At 34.1% G+C, this 23,419-nt stretch overlaps 3 protein-coding genes across 3 annotated transcripts; 1 reads left to right on the forward strand and 2 right to left on the reverse strand.

Moving 5' to 3' along the window:
• Nucleotides 1–2,029: 2,029 nt before the first annotated feature.
• On the reverse strand, nucleotides 2,030–6,905 carry LOC120182269 (3beta-hydroxysteroid-dehydrogenase/decarboxylase-like). Its single transcript, XM_039187261.1, has 13 exons — nucleotides 6,480–6,905; nucleotides 6,307–6,396; nucleotides 6,089–6,222; nucleotides 5,822–5,992; nucleotides 5,609–5,734; nucleotides 5,371–5,450; nucleotides 4,666–4,864; nucleotides 4,191–4,296; nucleotides 3,553–3,727; nucleotides 3,201–3,357; nucleotides 2,644–2,710; nucleotides 2,205–2,359; nucleotides 2,030–2,131 (listed from the first exon to the last, which is right to left on the reverse strand). The coding sequence occupies exons 1-12, from the start codon at nucleotides 6,709–6,711 to the stop codon at nucleotides 2,214–2,216; spliced, it is 1,683 nt and encodes a 560-aa protein (XP_039043192.1). The 5' UTR covers nucleotides 6,712–6,905; the 3' UTR covers nucleotides 2,030–2,131; nucleotides 2,205–2,213.
• Nucleotides 6,906–8,780: 1,875 nt separating this feature from the next.
• On the reverse strand, nucleotides 8,781–9,772 carry LOC120182238 (ethylene-responsive transcription factor ERF017-like). The gene has a single exon (XM_039187239.1). It carries the CDS (start codon nucleotides 9,657–9,659, stop codon nucleotides 8,796–8,798), a length of 864 nt encoding a protein of 287 aa, XP_039043170.1. The 5' UTR covers nucleotides 9,660–9,772; the 3' UTR covers nucleotides 8,781–8,795.
• Nucleotides 9,773–18,588: 8,816 nt separating this feature from the next.
• On the forward strand, nucleotides 18,589–20,556 carry LOC120182250 (protein WHAT'S THIS FACTOR 1 homolog, chloroplastic-like). Its single transcript, XM_039187246.1, has one exon. The coding sequence runs from the start codon at nucleotides 18,848–18,850 to the stop codon at nucleotides 20,237–20,239; it is 1,392 nt and encodes a 463-aa protein (XP_039043177.1). The 5' UTR covers nucleotides 18,589–18,847; the 3' UTR covers nucleotides 20,240–20,556.
• The last annotated feature ends 2,863 nt before the right edge of the window (nucleotides 20,557–23,419 follow it).

Consider the following 23,419-nt stretch of genomic DNA (forward strand, 5'->3'; position numbering starts at 1 on the left):
TAGGAGAAATAAAGGGGAAATTGGGTTGGTTTGGTTTGGTTGGGTTGGTTTGTGCTTTATCGGGTAACGAGGGTGACCGGTTCACCAAACTCTGCCACCACTGACTTGAATTATTGACTGACTAGCTTAGTTACAGACGATAACTTTTTTTTCATCTACTTCACCCATAACCACCGTCCACCAATACATTGTGTTTTAATTGGGGAAGGTTTCGCCACAGCTAAACAAGGGCATGATCAACAGCAGGGTGGACGTGGGGTATTCACTTGTCATATTAATCAACACTTCCATTGCGGGCCTTGTTCTCTCCCAAAGTTATTGCCACCGTACAACAATGACCCATCACTTTCGCCCTGTATTTCTTTTATTGAAAAAAGGGGATGCATTGAATTTATTATTATGGATGAGTATTTGATAAAATCGAATCGAATCAAAATAATTTGAGTTATATACTTAGACATCGATATCTTTGTTTCAGAGTGATTCTGTAAGAGTTATTAGCAGAAAAACGAGCAGTAGACAAAAGCCGTCCCAGTGGAGAATCGAGAGTAGAGCCTCGTTGAATGGACAAGGCCATTGTTAAGGGACCCTAAGAAGCTTGATCGGCTAATAAATGCTAGACTGGAGGGACAATTTTCCAATAAGGTGGCTGCATTGGCTTACAAATGGTTGAGCCACCAGCCGAAGTGGAGGCCGTGCATGGGCGATGCAGTCAAGATCCTGGACTCTGTTCAGGGGTTTCAGGATGATTTTGTTGCAACATTTGTTTATGTAGTGCCGAATGAAACCGACGATAACAATTGAGTTGTTTACAAACAAGGATTGCAGCGAGGGAAAACAAGATCTACATCGTCGTGGTTGGAGAAATCGGATCAAATTGCCTCCTCCTTCGGTAGCTAATGCAGAATCACCATGTAACATAAGCTTGTGACAGTTTTTAGAAGGGTCAAAATGTAATCTTATTATTACATTATAATATAGAGTATAAATTTTGAAGGGATTAAAATAGTTTTTTACACTCTTAGAGGGGTTAAAATGATATTCAACATTCAACAAACATTGGGCCGTCTTTTACACTCTCCCTCCGTCAGTTTCCCAGCAGACTCAGCAATGCTACTGTTTTAGAGTTTCACTAAGTCTATAGATAAACTAAGAAATCACTTTTACCATACTAAAAAAGCTTAATTTGTTTTAATCTTAGTTCATAGTTTTCAAGGCCTTTTTCTCCATGAAAATGACCAAATAAGTTATTTAGAAAACTCCAATAACAGTGTATTTTATAGAATCCATGTCCTTGCTGGAGTCCCATTCAACACATATATTGCGTGTTTTTCTCTTATCATTCCCATTCAGTGAATGTTTAGTCTGTTTCTCTCGTTAAATATCTCACAGCCTACATGCATTCTGCGAAGGAGGAACAGGGTAACCCTTTGAAAAGAAGTTTCAGTGAGAGAACACAGCAGACCCACCGGATATGATGGTTTTAGATGACACTGATGCTGCTATGGAAGACCCTTCTTCATCTTCAACGCCTAAGGACTTAAATCGTAGAGAGTTTGTTTCTCTCTCTCTCTCTCTCTAGTTCGGTTATTGTTTAGTGTCATTCTGAGTTTTTTTGTCTTCAGTTTTGTGTTCTGTAGATATCAATTGTAGGTGTATGAGGCTGCAGAGAAGAAACATTGTAGAAGCGTTGGATACAGGTGTAGGAAAGACAATGATAGCTGTGATGCTCGTTAAGGATTTTGGTGAAGCTACCAAATCTGCTTTGCCCAGAGATGATCAAGTTGATTGATTTAGTCAGCTTTTAATATATACAATTTTAGAACCCATCAAGTGGTTAAATAGAAGATTATTCAATTTATTTTCCCCAGAGATAATCACCCTAGACTATTTAAAATATATACAACAATCAAAAAAAGGTTTTGATAAATAAATTTAAAGAAAAAACACATCATCTAAGTCCTACTTTTATTCACCAAATCAAACAAAAACCTCAGTATACAATCCAAAGAGGAAAAGTATCAAACATTCCCAAGGACTACATACAAGTGAATCAAATCTAAATATACGAAGGGATTTCAAAATGAATGGTGAAATGGCTAAAATACAAGTAACAATACACGTCCATATGCTTAAAATCCTCGAAAAAGAGCTTGAAATGGTTGATCGCAGTTCCACCCATCATGTTAAAGAAAATATAGAGCAGTATGCCATCAGTCATTCTTCTTGGAGGACACTATTTTCCTGGAAATACCAGATTTCAATTTGCACCCCAAGGAGAAGGCTTCTAGAACAAAAGAATCAATTTCTTGCTCCTTTTTGTCGTATACATAGAAAGCTATAAAGGCAACCGGAAGTCCTGCAATCATACGTTTTCGGTTGCAGTCCGAAAATTATAAAGAATGAGCTTATAGAAGGAAATAAGCATATGACAATGCTTTGTCCGGAGCTGAAATTTCAGGTTATTTTATGCAGGACAGGCAACAACATTTGCTGCCTGGAGTAATAATAAATATTTCTTCCGTGTCCAACGATACAAATACCTTTTGTTGATATCTGTTTGCAGTTGCACATGCCTACAGTGTATTTTCAGGTGTGTGCGTGTGAGCATGCAAGAGAGAGAGAAAGAGGGAGAGGGCAAACCTATGACAAAAATAGTCTGAAATGATACGGCCCCAAGGAAGCTAAGAAGCAATAAAGAAAAAACCACCTGTTTCATTGCAAAGAAAAAAAATAATGCCAAATGATTACAGCCACCATAATTTCACATTAAGAGTGTTGGAATTTCACAATGAACAACATTTCTATACACCCCAATAAGCACACGTAGATTAAGTCTAGTAATTGAGGCATAACAGGCCAATGACTGGCAGAGAAATGGAAGAGAAAAGGAAGGTCGATAGTTTACGCATGAGCACATGTTTAACAGAGTGAACCTATTGTGTACCTACTTACTGATCTTCAAGGCAAGGAATTGAGGACCCAGTTCAAGTTTAGTGATCAATCATTCAGCATCTAAAAGACTATGAACATGAAACATAAGAGATGAAGTCCAGAGGTTGGATTGTCTTACACAGCTTTTCATGAGGTGCAATCAATTTATAGTATTTAAGTTTAGGAAACAGGGAGGTACATGGGACTAGACATCTAACGTATTTGAAAGCACACAAATAAGAAGCAAACTCAGAAAATGATAATACCTTGAGGAACAGTATCCAATCCTTCCCCTTGCAAAGGGATTTCAAAGCATTAACAGCACAATTCCAGGATGAAACCATCAACATTACAATGTTTCTTGATTTCTCTTCTGATAAGTGGAAATTTGATGCCGGAATTTTCTCTACTGTATATCCCAATCTGCACCATCAGAAAATGCCATTTATGTTAAGCAGTTATTGAGATCAGAATTAGGAAATTTTGCTTGTTTAGCCTTCCCATAAATAAATAGCTCCCAGAAAACATAAAATCAAGAAAAGTGCCTACATTTTTTATTTTAAGACCAAGATTATGATAATCTTTCCGTTTTAAGCAAAGTTGTTTTGGTATTCATACATTCTATTTGGTAGACTGCCATGGATGAACAAGAAAAATAGTGACAACAAGAGAAGCTTTGAAACTGCGGTGATAATGGTAGCACCCGAAGCAATGAAGTAGTAGTAAATTGCAACCGATGCTAATAGCACAGTCAGTGTCTGCCTTTTATTCTTCCAAAGTAGTGTGTCAGCAACTGCAAAAATAAAACACAGATGGTTAAGTAATGTAAAACATGCACGTGCGCTGAATAAATATATCAATTGCATTATAAATTTTTAACATAGATTATCATCATTATCAGTTTATCAGTCGAACTATATCATCATTATCAGTGTAACAGTCAAACTACTACATCAGTTGAATAACATATCTAAAGCTTGATTACAAGATTCACAGCCCTTTCTACAGTAGCCCAACTGCCTTTTAGCCTTCAACTCATCAAAATCTATTTCATAGTCCAAGATTACAGGATAGCTGCATACGAAGTCTTAAATCCTAACCCATAAAACAATTTGATTTTGACCCTCCAAAATACTAGAAAGAAAAGAGCAGAAAAACAACATGGACTTGCAACAAAACAACAGAAATGTGAACAATCGCCTTGTTGTGGAGGAAGAGTATGACATCAAAAAAGAAGCATGAAGAAATAAATATACCCTTTCCCCGTCCAAGATAGACTGAAACTTTAGATGGCCCCTCTCTCTTGGGTTGATTTTCAGCTCTCAAGTGTGAGAATGACTCAATTGTCTTCTGTAGACCATCCTGCAACATTATTAAATCACTGTCATAAATAAACATCAATCATTGTACAGGCAATAAAAGGCACTAATAAGTCTATGTTGTCCAATACTTCCAGTTTATAACCACATTTGCATCTGATGCAATACGCTGTACTTCAAGAGTAGAGGAATGAGCCTGGTCAAATACAAGGATCACTACCACCATGATGGAACAACTTACTTAACTGGTAAGTTTAGAAGTAATGATAAACCTAGTAGCAAATTGAACATGGTTTCATTGTATATTGTCCAATACATATCAATTTATCAGTTCCAAGTCTTAAAAGTAATTAAACCTAAAGAGGAAAAAAAGATGCAATTAAACACAAGAGGGGCTGAAACATGATAGAACCTCAAGTGAGACAATTGGTGTATAGCCAATCCGATCCTTTGCTTTTGAACAATCAAAAGATCTGCTGCAAGATAGAAGTCTAACTCTTGAAGGTGTCAATTGTGGAACCTTCATGCCATACGGGCCTAATAGCCGATATGTCCACTCCACCAGATGTGCAATTGGCATTATAACAATGGCAGGAATCTTTATTTTTGGCCTGAAAAGTACAGCAGTCCAGAAAAAAGGAATATCCTAGGTATTAGTGGTTACAAAACCATTTTTATTTCCTAAATTTTCACCAAAGGCAAATGGATTTGGAAATTAATATAGTACACGGAAACAGATTAAGAATACACATAATCCAAGAAAAGTGCCTTAGTGCACAGCCTCAAAATAAATATAAGGCAGAATCCAATAATCACAAACAATATACATTCTAATAAGCAGTCTTTTGGCTTATCCACAATTTTGTAGGATTTGAAGGGTAGGATGAGAAAGAATCACACTTGTCCGGATATTGTTAACTTACAACTTGCTGTTACAAAGCGACAACATCAACATTATGTCGCCCGTTAACTTTTTTGAAAAAAATGAAGCTAATCTATATAATCAAAATGGAAGAAGAAAGAATACAGATTATGATGTGGTTTGGAGGAAATAGAGTAGTAAATCAGCAGAACAAAGACTAAAAAACGAGTAGAATGTAATTGGATCTCAGATTACCTCTGATAGCCAAGACCTTCAAGTATTCGAGAAACAAACTCCCAAAACTTGATTGGCTCCATATTGGTGATAAAATATGCCTGCCAAATTATCATATAACCACTATCAAGGAGTTGACTTTAGCAACAAAACACTTAAACCGATCTATTTGAAAATATACTACATCTTGAAACACTGAAACCTCATCTCCATTTGATAGCAATTACAGTAAAAAGTCTGGAGGTGATTAGAAGAGTACCTGCCCGGCAGCTTTTTCAGCAACTTCTCCTCCAGAAGCTAAAGTTCGTTCAGCGCAAATATGAGCATGAGCCACATTTTCAACATAAGTGAAATCATATACATTGTTTCCATCACCAATTATGAACTAATCAGTTAAATGAATAAGAAAACAAATAATCAAACAGAGACACACTCTAATGAAGAAAATGAAGATCGAAAGTAACATAACCACCTTGGATTTCCCTGCCCGGGCTGCCGCAACCAATGATGGAACCAACAACCTATCCCCAGGGCCAAAAATACTACTCGGACGTATGCAACAAGTTAGAAGCCCGTCAATCCCATTTGATTTCATGACCAGTGACTCTCCCTCGGCCTTTGTAGCTGAGTATGAATCATTATGCTTGAAAAAAAAAAGTGAATCAATTGCAACTTGCAAGGAATAGAAAACATAAGTCAAATCCAACTTAAAGAAAGGCAAATAGATTGAAATTAGTACATTAGCTGGATAAGGCAAAGATTCATTCCCATTAAAGATTCCGTGAACCCCGTCGAAAACAACACTCGGGGAGCTCGTATAAATAAGCCTTTTCACTTTAAGTTGAATGCAAGCCTCAATAACATTTTTAGTACCTGCAAATTGTAGAAAAAAAAACAAAAAACAAACCAAATAAATCTCAAATAAATTCCGAAACACTAAAACTATATATATCATACCTAGAACATTAACCGAATGATGAAGCGAAAAATTATTAATCGACGAATTTGGAGCCGCCATATGGAAAACAACCTCCACTCCTTCCAAAGCTACATTTAAAAAGAAAAAAAAGGAGAGTTAAAATTGACTATTACTGATAAATCGACTGAAAATAAATGAGATTTTTCAATACCTTTGAGTACTTGAGCTTTGTGGCGAAGATCAGCCGAAACGTAGTCAGCACGACCGGAGCGTAAAGCTTCGCCGAGGAGACCGTTCTCCTCGTGCGATTCGAGGTCAATTTTGGAAGGCAAGTCAGCGATTCGAACAGAGAACATGCCGTATCTGATTAACATTTCGACCAAATGACGAGCGGCGAAGCCTCTGCCGCCGGTTACGATGCACCGTCTCTCCTCTTCCGTCATTTTGCCCTGAAATCCAGCCGTGACTGGAAAACAATGAGACGAGCTAAAGAAATGGGAATTGAACAGTAAAGAAATGGGAATTGAACAGTAGAAATCTTTTTAGAGATCGCCGATCTGGACTTTGAGAAGATTGAACTGAGACTTGTGAGTTGTAAGCTATGCACTGGGCTTCTTGCCCTGCCCACTTCTTTTGTCTTTTTTATTCTGGGTAAAGTACACTAAAGGTAACTAAATTATATTGAAATAATCTTTTTAATCACTACATTTTCAAAAGACACAAAATAATCATTAAATTTATCAAATTATATCTAGAAGCCAAGTATTATAGCTCTCACCCGACATATGACATTACATGGGCATATGAAAGTTTCACCTTACTTAAAATTAATTTTATTTTGTTCAATACACAAGGAATAAATTAAAAAAATAACGAGATATTACAACAATTATCTCTACTTATATATAAGAAAAATATAATTTTATCCTATATTTTCACTTTAAACCTGATCTCACATCATCTTCTGTAAAACTTATCTCCAAACTTAAATTTTAAAAAATAATAATTTTATAAAATTTAATCAAATCAAAATTCATCAAATTAGAGTAAAATTATCATGTTAATTATGGACGATAATCTGCTAAATGTTTGGGCCCAGAGTGGATCATTGGTGGAGACACTGTGCCTATGGTCCTAGATATCAGATATGGCAAAGTAGCAAGCTTATGCCTTCTTGCATAGCCACTCTCCAATTGCATACTTAATTGAAAATTTAACTCCCACTCGATATGATTTAACATATTTTTTAAATTTAATATATTATTTTGTTAAAATAAAAAAATAATTATATAAAATATTAATTTAATAATATAAAATCATTAGATACTAATTTCTTTTTACCATTTGTGATCATGTCATACACACTTATCTCAATAGCGGCACGTTGTAGTTGTATGCTAATTGATGGATTTTAATTTCTTTTTATTATAAAAGATTTGGATAATGAATATGGGTTTTGAGCACGTGTTGAAATTGGAGATCAGGTATGTATAAAATTTAGATTCCATAAATTTTAATATGATACGATATTATAAGGTTATGTAATTATTATTTAAAATTTTGAGTTTAGATCGGGTTAGATATATTTTTTTTAAGAATTATGTCGAATTAAGTCGAGTTGAGTTTAAGTTTAAGGTGTAAAATTTTCAATACGACCTAATTTGATTATTATAGTATAATGATCCCTCATATATTTAAAGATAATAATAATAATATATATTTCTATATATATTCTTCTCAACTAGATCTCCATTTTCCTAATAAAAATGAAAAAAATATAAACATTTGTGTTGAGTTGAGTCAAGTCAAGTGCAAAATTTCATCTAAAAATCGAGTAGATTTTAAGTCGGGTGAAATCTCTTTAAATTAGAACCATATAAAGTGGCAAGTGAAGGATATAATTTTCGGGTCAGCCAAAAAATCGAGTCGATCTTACTTATGTCCAGCTCTAATTTTAATCTAATCTCGAGACAAATCAAATTCAAGTAAAACTTTTAATTTTTGACAAATTCTAAATATAATTATAATTCTAATCTTACGTAGAGAATAGAAAAATGGGAGACTCTAGGAAAGGACGAGGAATGCTTCTAGCGAGTTAAGAACCTATAACCTAGGAAAATTTGAGAGATTAAAGATGAACAACTTGACCGGTTAAATATGTTTGCTTCAAATTTAAGTAAAACTCTTCGATAGATTAGAAGATGAAAATATCTACTCATCTCATCCCTAAATAATATATCTAAATTGTAGATAAACTTTTTAATTTAAGATAATGAAAATCATATCTACCTTAAAATTATTTTCCAAAAGAAATTTATATAAAAGTTTGGTAAAAAATTATAATATTTAACTAAATCATATGGCTTGGATTACAAATATTAATTTCGAATTTAATCATTTAAGTAACAAGAAATAACCTTGACCCTTCGTATCTCCAGCCAAGAAACGCTTAAAAATGGTTTACAGGACTGGATTATACGCTCTTGCTCGATACTTTTACGAGTTAGTACGAGTATACGTCATACAATTAACCCGGGAAGCATGAACACAGCCCCCCAAAAAGGAAAACTCTCATCATCTTACTCACTGTATATCTGGAGAAAAATCGGTGCCTTTGGCAGCTAAAATTCACCAAAATGATCATGATTACCCCAGAAAACAATGACGAAATCAAGATTATTCCTTTTAAAAACAACTCTAATTTGGAGCAGCTTTGAAAGTTCCAAAGAAACGATGACTGTGAAAAAGCGTCGCCACCGTTTCCATCATCATTGACGCCGTCATCGACAGGCGGAGGAGGAGGAGGAGGAGGAAGATAGAACTGATCACCACCGGGCGGCAAATAAAAGCCATAATCGGATATCACTTGATAATTGGTATTATCCAACGTGCTCAAAAACGACCAATCCATCATTTCTTCACCATGATGATGGCGACCACTCCCTCCCACTTGCGTTGTCGCTGTCCCATCCGACACCGACACCGATGAAGACGACGTATACTCTTCTGTCCCTACATTGTTATTATTATTACTGTGTTCCGTCTCTTCGGCGAACCTAGCGGCCGCCACCTGAATCTCCGGTGGGCTAAGCGATTGCCCGTTTACGATCTCAGGCGGATTATTCGGGAAATTGAACTTAGCACCGCGGCCACGTAAACAATAAAGAGCCGCGTCGAACGCCCTCGCAGCTTTCTCCGCCGAGTCGTAAGACCCCAACCAAATACGTTCGCGGCTATTGGGAAGTCGAATCTCCGATACCCATTTCCCCCATTTTCTTTTCCGAACACCCTTATATTTCGAACTGTTACTACTACCACTACAGCTGTTTATGTCAACATAATCCGTTGGAGATGCTGAAGATGATTGAGGGCAGCTTGTTGGCTTCACCATCAATTGAAAAGCTTGAAAATTCTTTTGCTAAATGGTCCCTCTGATTGTTTGCTGAAAAGGGTTGTTCTTGAAAGCTTTCAAGCTGAGCTTTGGATAATGAAAATGGCGGCTCTTTGGGAGTGTATATATATTTGTTGGGGAGGGTTTAAGAGTGAAGACCGAAGGACAAGTCTGTACCGTTTTCGTTGAAGATCGAAGCGTGTTGAAGAGGAGTAGAGGGAGCTGATTCGTGGCAGTTTCTGGAAAACGCGGTGGGGGGAAAACCAGAGACGAAACTAGTCCCTTTACTTCTTCCGACTTTTAAAATTTAGTTTCTCAACTTTTAATTAATGGAAGTTAATTCCTTTGAATATTACATCCCACATATTCAATTTAAATGAAATTATTACTTAATTTTCAAATCGGATAGTTAGAAAGCTAAATTCTTGCAAGTCAAAGAAGAGGGACTGAATTTTAAAAGTTCAAAAAATCAAAAGGATTGAAAGAAATTAAACCATTTGTTTTAATATTAATAAAGATAATTTTAAAGTGAAAGTGAGTAAAGCAACAGTTAATATATGACACTATTCAGAAAGTTCATAGTAATATCTGAATGTCTCACTCACCTAGAACTCCAACATTATTAAAACAAAAACAAAACAAAAACAGTTATGTCTTAATCTTTACCACAAGTTATCTGATTTATTATTAAAAAATATTCCCCAGCTTGATTGCTGATTTTGATATATACCCATTTAACCCATTGGTCCCAAATTTAGGGTTCATCTACCTTTAAATAATTAGAGTTATTCAAAAAGTTAGCAGACAAAACATCATTATTATCACATATATGTTTTGATTATTTTAAGGTTAAGTTGAGTTAATACCAAAAACATGCAATTATACTTAGTAAAATCAGTCTCTAAAATATTAAAATCAATATAAAACGATCCAGTTAATCTATTACAAACCAGTCTCTAAAAATATTAAAATAAAACTAATAAGACATTCATAAGTACATTCCACTAAACTAAGTCAAAAATTTCATCATAGGATGTCTTACTGATATTGCAGTCGATGCTTAGAGTTGCTCGGTACTCTTTACTTCTAATCTCGACTTTTATCTACGTGTGAAACCAACACACGTTAAGTATTTACTTTAGTGAGGCATAGTAATACAAAATGAATTATACTTAATTATAATCATATTCCAAATTATCAAAATACAAATGAAAATCGTATAATTCAAATCAATACATCAAATAAGCTTGGCGAACCAATCTTCAATCAAATAACATGATAAATATCTTTAGTATGCCCATCATTCCTTTCAATCAATATTTTCTAATTTATCATTTGTTTACCCAGTATATGATGAATGAAAATACATGGTACCTGAGTTACACCTAAATGCCTTAAATAAAACATAAGTGTATCATATATATCAAAATATATTTGTTTTCATAACATTATAAGTTCTCTGGGGTGCACACGTAGTGCCAATATGGTTATTCATCAACAAATGATGAATTACGTAGGTTGCACACTTAGTGCCTATACGGTTGTTCATCAACATATGATGAATTACGTGGGTTGTACACTTAGTACCTATTCGGTTGTTCATCAACATATGATGATTCCGTGGGTTGCACACTTAATGCATATACGGTTGTTCTTCAACATATGATGAATTCTGTGGGTTGCACACTTAGTGCTTATACGGTTGTTCATCAACATATGATGAATTCTGTGGGTTGCACATTTAGTGCCTATAGTACACATAGTACTGATATAACAATGCAACATATGCATTTAACCAAATGCAACTATAACACTTAATGTACATAATAAACGCACCCACCTGGTATGCCTCGTTAGTATGCTTTGAGGATGTCCGGCTATTCAAAAACTTTATCTTTGCCCTTTTTATTGCTTGACTCAGAAGCTTGATTATGATCTATACAAGTATCCATTAAGTACACATTTATACCAATGTTAGTATACTTTCTAACATTTATACTTTCAATAATACTTAAAAGTAATATTATATATTCAAATTCTATCAAAATTCGTCATATTTTAATTTTTCAGACTCAATAGTATCAGTACCTCTGCTATGGTATCAATACTTCTCTATTATGATACCGATACTCCCTTGCAGTATCGATACCATTTATACATTCTGGAATCTATGGTATCGACACCTTCCTCATAGTATCGATACCCACATCAATATCGATACTAATTGCATCAGTATCGATATTGTTAATTTGATTTTCCCAAATTTAAACCAATAATATCGGTATTCTTTCAGTACCGATATCCTTACCCAGATTTTTCATTTTCAGCTCAATTTTTACCTAAATTTGGTCAAATTCCCTTATTTTTACCTCCAACAATACTATTAAACTTTTCTTTACTTATCCCAACTAATTTTCCTTTATTGAGCTTCTTAGAACATCTAAAATCTCCAAATAACATCTTAAACCAAGAATCATACCACTTTTCTAACATGTTTTTAATCACATCCAATTCTTCTAATCTCTTATTTACATCTTTGACAAGTCAAATATACTAGTAAACATCAATAAAAACTCATATACCAACATATCATTCAAAAACCCACTTCCTTCAATCTCAAATATTTCACTAATTACTTAGTTTTAAGCATCATTGAACTTTCCTTAAGCCTCTATAATACTTAAGGTTTCAAAACTTGTCCATAAACTAAAGAATAAACTAACTCAAAGAAAACGTACATTGGCTATGGGGAGAGCACGTGAACACGAGAAGAATAAGAATAAGAAGAGATAATTTTGTTTGTTTTATCTTTCCCCTTTTCCCCTTCTTAAATCCCTAATAAGGAAATGAATTTAAATTCATTTCCCCTTAAAGGACCAAAATACCCTCTTTATTCATTCATTGTTACTAATTGGTCTTAAATACCAATTCCAAATCATTTCTTATCCTTTATCATTTATTCAACTAAATCCTCAAATTTTAAATATTTTCAATAAAGTCACAGACCTGAGATTTGGGGTATTATAAAATATGACATGCAAAGGAACACTTCATAAAGAGATGATTCCTAGTCTTAGTGCCAACACCACACAAAACACACATACCATCTGTAACTATCCCCATACGAACAAGCCTATCTTTTGTTGGCAATCTATCCAAAATTATCATCCAAGTAATAATTGAGTGTTTAGGGACATGGAGAGGAAACCAAAGCAGTCTATGCCATTGCACACGAGACTTTTCATCTCTTACCTATCCCAAATCCATATGTTGCTTATCACCGCTCAATTAACATCAACACCAAACAACTCTATTGCCTTGGCTATCAAATTCAATAATTTCCTTAAAGTCCAACTATAATGTGGTTTACACTCCACATGCCAATAGTTCACACCCTTAAATGTATATTCTTTTACCCATGCAATCCACAAGGAGCCTTCACCAACCAAAAATACTTTTAATAAGCATAAAACTACAAGTTTTGCTCTAACATGACAAACTTTTAACCCCCAGATCCCCTTCAACCTTAAAAAACACACATGTTGCCAACTAACCCGAGCACCCTGTTTAGGGACATCATTGCTATTCCAAAAAAAAACCTCATGCACACTTGCTCAACCTTCCTAATAACCCTTTTAGGAAGCAAAACTTCTCTACACCAGTAGTTGGAAATACTAAATAAAACAGTCTTAATCAAATGCAATTGTCCCTCATAACTAAGAACATTCCTTGACCACATGGGCAAAATCCCTCTACGAAACCCAATTACATCTTTAAATAACATCAAGCTCACTATCATTAAGGCTACAAGCAAAAAATCAGTTTTATTCACATTGAGTTTCAACCCAGACATCTTGTAAAAGTGCAAGAACACTCAACACCCCAATGATTGAGTCAGCATAGCCATGACAGAATATAAGTAAATCATATGCAAAACACAAATGAATAAGAGGAAGTCTCCTGCACTTAGGATGAAATCTGGAAATCCCACTCTGAGCAGCCACATCAAGCAATCTAGATAGGACATTCATCACTAAGATAAAAAGGTAAGGGAAAAGAGGGTCTCCCTATCTTACCCCTCTATCACCCTTAAAAAACCCCCACCAAGGTGCCATTAAGGATACAGAGAACCTTGAAGAAGTAACACAAGCCTTAATTCAACCACAAAACACCTCTGGCATATCCATAGCTTCAAGAACACTCACATGAAATTCCAATCAACTGAGTCAAAAACCTTTTACAAGTCAACTTTAATGGTACATCTAGGTAAAAGTGATTTCCTAGAATAACCCCTGACTATCTCCTGAGCTAAGAGAGTATTATCAAAAATACTTCTCATGAATAAAAACATACTGATTGAGAGAAATCATCCTAGGGAAATAAACTGATAATCTAAAAATTAGAATTCTAGTAATAGTTTTGTACACCACAAAACAACAATAAATATGCCTGAACTCTTTAGCCATACAAGCACCAGGGGACTTAGGCACAAGCACAATAGCAGTTGCATTGAATGCAAGTAGCAAAAAAGAAGTATTGAAGAAATACCTCACTGTAACAACAAAATCAACTTTAACTATCTCTCAAGCAGCCTTAAAAAACCATATTGTATATCTATCAGGGCCTGGACTCTTGTCATTACCTTGTTTGAACAAAGCATTCTTGATTTCATCACAGTAATCTTAATCACCAAATCATCTACAGCTCCAGAAGGTAAAGCATACTACAACATATCTTTCAACTGATCAACCATGAGACAAAAAAACAACAGAATCAGAAGTCTTAATAAGATCAATAAAAATCTTAATCATTTCAACAGACATCTCATCAAATATTTCAAACCGAGCCTTTTCCTTAGTCTTCAGTAGTCGAATAATATTCTTCTTTCTCTTTTTTAACACTATCGAGTGAAATAACTTTGATCTTGTATCCCCTCCTTAAGCCATTGAATATTTGTATTTTTTTTATAAAAAGAAGTTTCAACATTCTCTAAATTTAACAACTCAATACGAGTCTAATTCTCTTTCACCACATCTCTTTGATTAAAATGAGTGAGATTGAGCAACTAGGATTTGCTCTAACTGTGCTCGTTTCTCAGTCAACTTTATTGAAATGTTAACATAGTACCTTTTTGTTAAGATCTCTCAACACAGACTTTAATCTCTTCATTTAAAAAAAAAACTATTGCATGGCATTCTTAGTCACCTCATTTTTCCACGAGGATCGACCAACATCAACAACCTTAACATTAGCAGTCCAAAAATTGAAGAATTTAAAAGGTTTAGGTCTAGTAGCTTGATTATCCTTATGATCCAAAACCAGAGCAGGACAGTGATTAGACACCCATTGCACCTGAAATTCAACATAAGAATCAACAAACTTCTGTATCCAATCATGGTTAACTAACCCGACCCAACTTCCTCGCCAAGAAACCTTCATCTTGCTTATTTGTCCAAGTAAACACATGCACTGAGAAAGAATGATCAACAAGACCCAAATGTTCCATAAAACTCATAAAACCATTCATATTAGCATTAAAATGAGGCCCAATAACCTCAAAATCCAAATTCTCCTTTACACGAGCAACCACATTGAAATCTCCACCAATGAGCCAATGGGAAAAACCAATAGCATACTACAAATCATGAAGTTGATTCCATAGACCCATTCTAATCATATTGTTATTGTTATCATACACAGTTTTGATAATAGTACGACAACCACTAATCTTACCCACAATAGACAAGGTTTGATCATTCTCGTCAAAAACATAAAAAGGCAAATAATTCATCCAGAAATCCACAATCTACCATTACCAACAAAATTATAATTATAACAAAAAATTCAATCAACATTCAGACTAGAAGCCCACATATCCACATTGCTAAACCTTATCCAGTCTCCATGAAACAAATAACATCAACCTTTAATCGTTTCATCCTCTTCATAACATTCATTTGCTTGTAGGGGTTATTAAGCCCCTGATGTTTCAGAAACACACAATTATTAAAAGAAACTAAATCCAACCTCCAAACCACGAGTCATTGCATTAGATTTAACTTTCTCAACATCATATTGCTTCTTAGTCTTCATTTAATTTAGAATTGCAGTAACACCTAAGGATGCCACATAAGGCTTTCTTGGTGCATCCAAACCCTCAACATTTAGAACTTCAAAACGATTGGAAGATCTCGATAAGCCCTTCTTATCCTTAGCTCTACCCTCAACTTCTTTTTATACATCAAAGAGTCATGTAAGATAGAAAACTCATTAGAAATTAAACCATCCATACCTTGAGCCACACCTTTCCCTTTACCAATACTATTCAACTCTTCATCCTCAATGAAAGGAGAACTCTGCTTACAATCAGAATCTCCAACCTTCTCCAGACCCTGTACACTCACCAATTCCTCATTGATTTGTCCACTCACATATAGATTAATTGCAATAACATCATTAACCACCTACATCACTTCATGTTCCTCTACAGTAGAAATAACAACCTCCTGTAATACTCCAGGAGTACGCACCTCTGCCTCGCAAGCACCAGAAGAAGTGATAATCTCAGACTCCTTAACCTTCCACACCTTGACAGGTTCCTGAACTTGTTTCTGCTTAGCAGCACAAGTTCAATCACTATGCCCAAATGATTTACAAGAAAGATAACATGGAGGCATCTAAGGAATAACGCTCTGACAGAAACAATTACTCCCTCACTCAAAACAATATTCACAAAGCGAGGCACCACAATTACCACCTCCACTTCAACACATACTTTCGTAAATTCCAACATCCCCTTCGAAGCTATAACATAATCCATATATAATGGATTACTTAAAGCACTCACGACATAACTCAATCTCTTCCTAATGTACAATTCTAAAGAACATTGTAAAGATGCCAAATTGGCATATTCGACAAATCAAAATCAAGTTTCTGCATGTCTGGCTCCCACTTCATAAGGATCAGCGGCTTATTCTGAATGTGCCAAGGTCCCCTTCGAAAACCCTATCCCTATCATCCATATTAGGGAAGGAAAAAACATAAAGATTCTATTAAGCTAGACTTACCTTAACTGCCAAGAGTTTCCCCTAAAGCATATCAATCAATCATTGTATGGAGGAAAAATTCGGGGCAGACCCGATGAACTAACCCACTAAAGCAAACTTCCAATCATCAATGTCATCCTCAAGGACTTTCAACGGAGGTTGAACCGTCGTAATACCCTTACTAGTAGCCGGAGGATAATAATCTAGTGCCTGCTCCGCAACTGTTGCAAATAAATTCTTCCAATCAATTTTTGACGAAGTACTCATGAATCGAATCTAAGAATAAAACCTAACGAAGAAGAAAGAAACATAAAGAAATTTCGATCAAGACCCACCATATTACCAACGATAATCTCCCATCTCATTAAATTTGCTAACGTGCACCTAGAGAAAATCGTTATCCTGCACCATTTTTTGTTTATGCGGATAGTTATAGACTAAGACAATTATTAAAATTAGGATTGACTGTCAAATTTATACTTAGTGATTGGGGTTAGGGTGAGAGATAGGTATTAAATCTAGTAGCAGATATTCGATAATACTTTTTAAAGTATACACACATATATTAATGACATATATTTTTTGTACAATATAAATACAAATAAAATTTTAAAATAAACATGATAAATTAAATGGATAATGATTTAAAGAAAATCCAATATATATTTATATTTATATATATATATATATATTAGATAGAGGCCAAACTTAGGGGTTTTTTGTTTACTTCAGAATGATTAAGCGTTGAATGATTCAAATGCTGAATGATTCAGAGGCTCTGTATGAATTAATTCTGAATGTGACATGTTGTTTGATAATGACTCTGAATCATTCAGAATGTACTTCTGTGCTAAATCATCCAGCACTGTTTTGCTAAATCATTCAGTACTATTTTGCTGAATCAGTCAGTACTGAATCATTCAGAGGTACGAAACAAACGCGCTGAATGTTGAACGGTTCAGCATTCAGCACTGAATGATTCAGCATTCAGCACTGAACGGTTCAACATTCAGCACTGAACGGTTCCGCATTCAGCGCTGAATGATTCCATTAAGAGGCAAACAAACAACGTCTTAACTTCGATATATATATATATATATATATATATATATTTACTCGGTTAAAACATGTTGAAGAAGAAAAGTCTTCTTTATTTAAACGTTTATTGCCTTTGATTTTAGCTTAGCCGAGTGTGCGGGCCAATCCGATTTCACCTCAAATACATTGCATCCAATGGCTTGTTTCTCTTAACATAGTCGATGAAATTTATTGTAAAATATATATATTAAAGTTACATAAGCGTTTTATGATGATAGATGAATACATCATTAAAATTTAATTCAAAAATTTTAAAATAAAAGAAGAATTGAAGAATAATGTGAAGATGAGAGAATAAATTAAAAGAAAGAAAATTTGTACGGCAAAAAGTAATTGAATTAAAGATAAAAATAATATCGTTTTAATGTTCACAATTTTTAATTATTTAAGTTTTATTATTTTAAACTTGATTCGAATTAAATCTAAATTTAAAATTTAAATTGATTTAAATAATTCAATTTTTTTAAAAAATTATTTTTCGAATTAAAATTTGTTCATATTATAATCATAACCAACTTATGTAATGAGGAATTGATTTGGTGATAAATTCAACCGTTGAATGAAGATATAAAGTTGATGTATTTTCGAATGAATAATTTTTTATTTTTATATATAAATATTGAATTATTATAAATTAAAATAAAAAGTTAATTTCTTAATTTTCAAAAAGTAGAAGGATGGAGGATGAAATTTATAATTAGACAAAATAGTACACACATAAAGTATAAATAATAAAAAATTTAATTCCAACAGAAGACCCTCTAAATCTTTCAGGCCGCCATTTCCTCGGACGAATTAATGATAACCGCTGCTGCCTCCGCAACATTTTGATCGCCGCCGTCGGTTATCTGTTCCGACGTACCTATCTGCTGCCTTCGCCGCCGTGTCTCAATCCCTCTAGCTTGACTTGGTCCATTCCCATTTTTTCTATTTATTCAGTCATAAAACAATGTGAAAGAAAACCCGCCAATTCCTCACTGACTTATTTTTGTAGTCAGACCATACTCCCGGTAAGCTTGAAAAAGCAATAAGGCTTAAGAAATGGCCATCCAGTTTATTATAAACCAAGTGTTATTGGATAAATTCGTCAATATCCAGCGGCTACATTCAACCCACCACCAAGTGTTTGACCTTTTGTCCCTGAGAAGAAGCTGTTACCAACAAACCTTATTTGGGTGGTTTCAAATCAGACCAATGACTTCCAGTAGACGAGTCCAAGACCGTAGCAAGTACAAACGAATTCACCATCTCGAAATTGTAAAAGAGAAATGGAAAATATTGTCAAAGGTTTTGTTTTTGATGGAAGTTATAAAGAAAGAAACCGAGATGGTTATCCCCGTGAGGTCTTTGTATCAATACAGGAAGCAAATTAATATACCGAAACCCCATAAAATAACCGATTTCATCGAGAAATGTCCCAAGTTGTTCGAATTATATAAGGATCAAAGGGGAACCCTATGGTGTGGAATGACTAAAGAAGCTGAGGATTTGATGGAAGAAGAGGAAATGTTGGTTGAGGAACAATCGATCAAAGGTGTAGAGTATGTTACTAGGATTCTAATGATGTCGGTCGATAAACGGATTCAGTTAGATAAGATTTCTCATTTTAGGAGAGATTTTGGTTTGCCAATTGATTTTAGGAACAAGTGGGTGAATCAGTATCCACAACATTTTAGAGTTGTAAAATCTAAAGATGGAGTTGAGATTTTGGAGCTTGTAAATTGGAATCCTGCTTGGGCTATTACAGAGTTGGAGAAGAAAGCATTGGGTTTGAACGATGGGATTGGACGTGAACCGGGTGTGCTTTCATTGTCTTTTCCTTTGAAATTCCCTTCTAACTACAAGAAGGTGTATAGATATGGAGGGAAGATCGATCATTTTCAGAAAAGGTCTTATTTTTCTCCCTATGCAGATGCTAGGGAGCTGAAAGCAGGGTCGTTGGAATTTGATAAGAGAGCGGTTGCTATTATGCATGAGTTACTTAGCTTTAGTATCGAAAAGAGATTGGTGACTGACCATCTCACTCATTTCCGACGGGAGCTTGTGATGCCACAGAAGTTGATGAGGCTTCTTTTGAAGCATTTTGGCATCTTTTATGTTTCTGAAAGGGGGAAGAGATTTAGTGTTTTCTTGACTGAAGCTTATGAAGGTTCGGAGCTGATTGAGAAATGCCCGTTGGTGGTATGGAAGGACAAGGTCTTGAGCTTTGTCGGTTATAGAGGAAAGAAGAAAAAGATCCCTACTTTCAGTGACCTGTCAGACATGGAGGAAAGGGATCTAATTGAGGGTGATACTGAGATTGAGAATATATGTGCGGATTTTGAGGAAGAGGAAATCATGGATAGTTTAGAGGTTGTTTCACTAAGTAATGATGATGAGTTGGAGATTTCTCATGTTGGCAATGAATACAGAGCCACCAATGATACAACTTGAGGTTATTTTCTTTTGCACATTTAGTTATGTTTGATAGTCCAAAGTTGTCATTACTTTAAATGAAGAAAATTTAAGCAAAGCTTATTGAAATCTTGGTAACTGTTTGCAAGTGTTTTACTCTCTGGTCTTTTAGCTGTTATCTTGCAACCATAAATTACATGTCGAAAATGAGCTAACAGCTTAGTAAGTTGATATGCATTTGATGTAAAAAATGTGAAGATCTCACAGTTCAAGTCCTGGGCCCTTTAAGCTCTCTTCTCTTCTGAGCTCATGATTTGCGAGCTTCCTGTGACTGAAACTGATTGGTGGTTCTTGGTATGAATAGCATGAGCTTTCCTTCAACCGGGGATCTGTCTTTTTTTTACAGTGAGTAATTTCTCTCTCTCTCCCTTACTTGCTAGTTTACATCAAGTTTAAACATTTCTTACAAGTCAATCTTATTATTATCTTACGGAAAGCGTTGAGGGCAAAAAAATAACGGTTTGCGACGGTTTTTTGGTGGTTCATCTATTTTAATTTGAGTAGAGAGTTATAGTTGGTGGAGAGAGAGTATTTTTATCTCTCCTGATGACTTATATACATACCTTTAGTGTTGATGTCAGATCTAAGATAACGATGATTATTTATAGATTGACAAAATAAACAGATTTAGTTAATAGATTACACGACTCTATTAGTGGTATGTGAAGGATTGATAACAAATTTCGAGGAATAAAAGATTCTAAAAACTTTGAAGAATTACAAAAAAATAATTGACAGCAGGAAAATTTCAGATGAGGTATAAAAGAAAGCTTTCATGATTATGAATAAGCCTTTACGTGCCATTAAACTGCGATCCAATTTTCCTTTCAGATTGAACAAAAAAACTCAATTCACCAATGGATAACATTTACAGTGAAGTGAAAGCAGAAGATCTCTGACTTGAAGGTGATGGTGTAACGGTAAGAAATTTAGCCAATAACTGGATCATGTTTCATTTCCATCCACTTTAGATTTTCATCGCATCACGAATTTTTAAAGTATGAACTAAATAGATTAAAAATTTTAAATTATTATTACGAGACATCTTTAATTAGAACGGATAAATGGTGAAATTAATGGATGAGACACCTTTACTTTATATATTTGCATTTTAATATGCTTTTATAGGAACAGAATCCAAATGATAAAACGAAACATAGAGATCTTGAAAGAATAACATTGGCATTGTTGAGAAGTCCATTGGTAATTGTTTATCGGATGCTACTTATAAATGATTTAAGTGTCTTGGAAGTCTTTGAATTTTTGAAATTATTAATCCAATTTCAAAATTTTTATACATCCAATTAAGTCTTTATTTTTTTTTAAATTTCATCAATTCATACTTTTAATCTACGTGGATGTTAAATCTAGTGTTTATATTTCGGATCAATTAGCTTCACATATCGCGTCACGGTGTTTTCCAATCGTATTTCTTGAAATTTATTAATAAAAATTTAAAAAATTTATTTAAAAATTTACAAATTTAACCCAACAAAACCACACTATGACACTCGACAATAATACCCTCGAAAAAATTGTCGATACTTAATGTTCAAATTTGACCAAAGAGCTTAATTAATCTATTTCTCAATTTGATGATTTAATTTATTGATTTAAGATTTTAATTGGATGCAAAAAGTATTTAAGAATTTATTTTTTTAATTCGGGGCTTCAATACACCTTTAAATTTTATAAATTAATGCTTTTTTTAAAAAAGAAATGAAAATTATGTGATCGGTCTAAATAATATTTTCTATAAGGTTAAGATCCATTTACATTGTGTAAAGTTCTTAATTTTTGCACAGCTTTAAGATCATCGTAAAGATATAAATTAATGGTTGAAATTAAAACATTGTATATTCACATTACCCTCTCTTTTTGTTTACTCGTAAAATTCTGCTCTTTTAATTTTTATTCTCAATCAATTTATATTCACCCAATAAACCTATATATATATTAAATTAATTTTTTACATAATATAATTATATTACACTATATATATAATATTCAAACCACTCTAATTTTACCCCTTGGTTGGTTGGATGGCAATTAAGGACCCCCAAATGCACGTCGTTGTCGGAGAAAAAGAGAGAAAAGAAGAGATTTAAAATGGACCGTGCATGCATGCAGACAGTGGTGGCACTAAAGATGGTAATAAATTCTCTTGACAATCTTAACCATCTTTGGATACGTGTACAAACACAACAAAAAATTTAACACATAATAATTGTCTCTGTCATCCTCTTTAGTCTCCATCTTCTGTCTCCTTCCATGATAGTGGCGGATGCACTAAGTCCCGATAAAGGTTAAGTGTATCACATTATTTTAGAAAATTGGTTAAATTTAATTTAATGTGTTAAAGAAAAAAGAAAAAAAATAAATTTTTTACATATCCATTATTTTAAAAAAAAAATTAAAATTTTAGATTCTCATTCTTAAATTTCTAAATCATCATTGTTCAATGACCATTCCCAACTCCAAATATTAATACTCTGTGCTTTTCAACTAATAAGAAAGCATTTGACTTTGTGAACAAACACGCACCAAATCAAGGCACTGTGTTGTTGCTAGGAAACTGCTGTTTTGACAATTACCACATGCCTCGATTTCTCCTTGTCTTCCTTGTATTATAATATAGTCTATTTAAAAGGACCAACTTATGTCTGAGTCACAAATATAGGGATTAAATATTAAATCAAACATTATACGAGGACGGAAATCATAATTTGACCTAAAAATAATAAAGAAGAAGAAGAAGGGAAGGAAGCAATGAACATCATTTTCTTCATGCATGCAAACTGCTGGCTTTTGTTTTGGTCTAAATTATACCCTTCTAAGTATAATAAATCAAAAAAGGCATGAAAATTGTTCCACAAAATCAAAGAAAAAAAAAGTTGTTTTTGAGACGGAAGTGTGGATTGCAACTACAAAATTGTGTAACCAAAGAAAAAGTGAGTCGACTCGTGAAAATTTCCACATTGACAAATGTGCATGGTTCCATGACCATCTTCACTTTTCCCTCCTACTATTATCTTAGAGATTTGGATCTAATCAAAGATTTTTTACCTTAAACTTGAATCTGATATTATCCCTTAAAACAACTCAACCCGGCCCAACAATGAATAAAAGAATTATCTTATCAAATCCGATCGAAATCCA

Source organism: Hibiscus syriacus, unplaced genomic scaffold, assembly GCF_006381635.1.
Source record: "Hibiscus syriacus cultivar Baekdansim isolate YM2019G1 unplaced genomic scaffold, ASM638163v2 tig00112634_pilon, whole genome shotgun sequence".
Lineage (NCBI taxonomy): Eukaryota > Viridiplantae > Streptophyta > Magnoliopsida > Malvales > Malvaceae > Hibiscus > Hibiscus syriacus.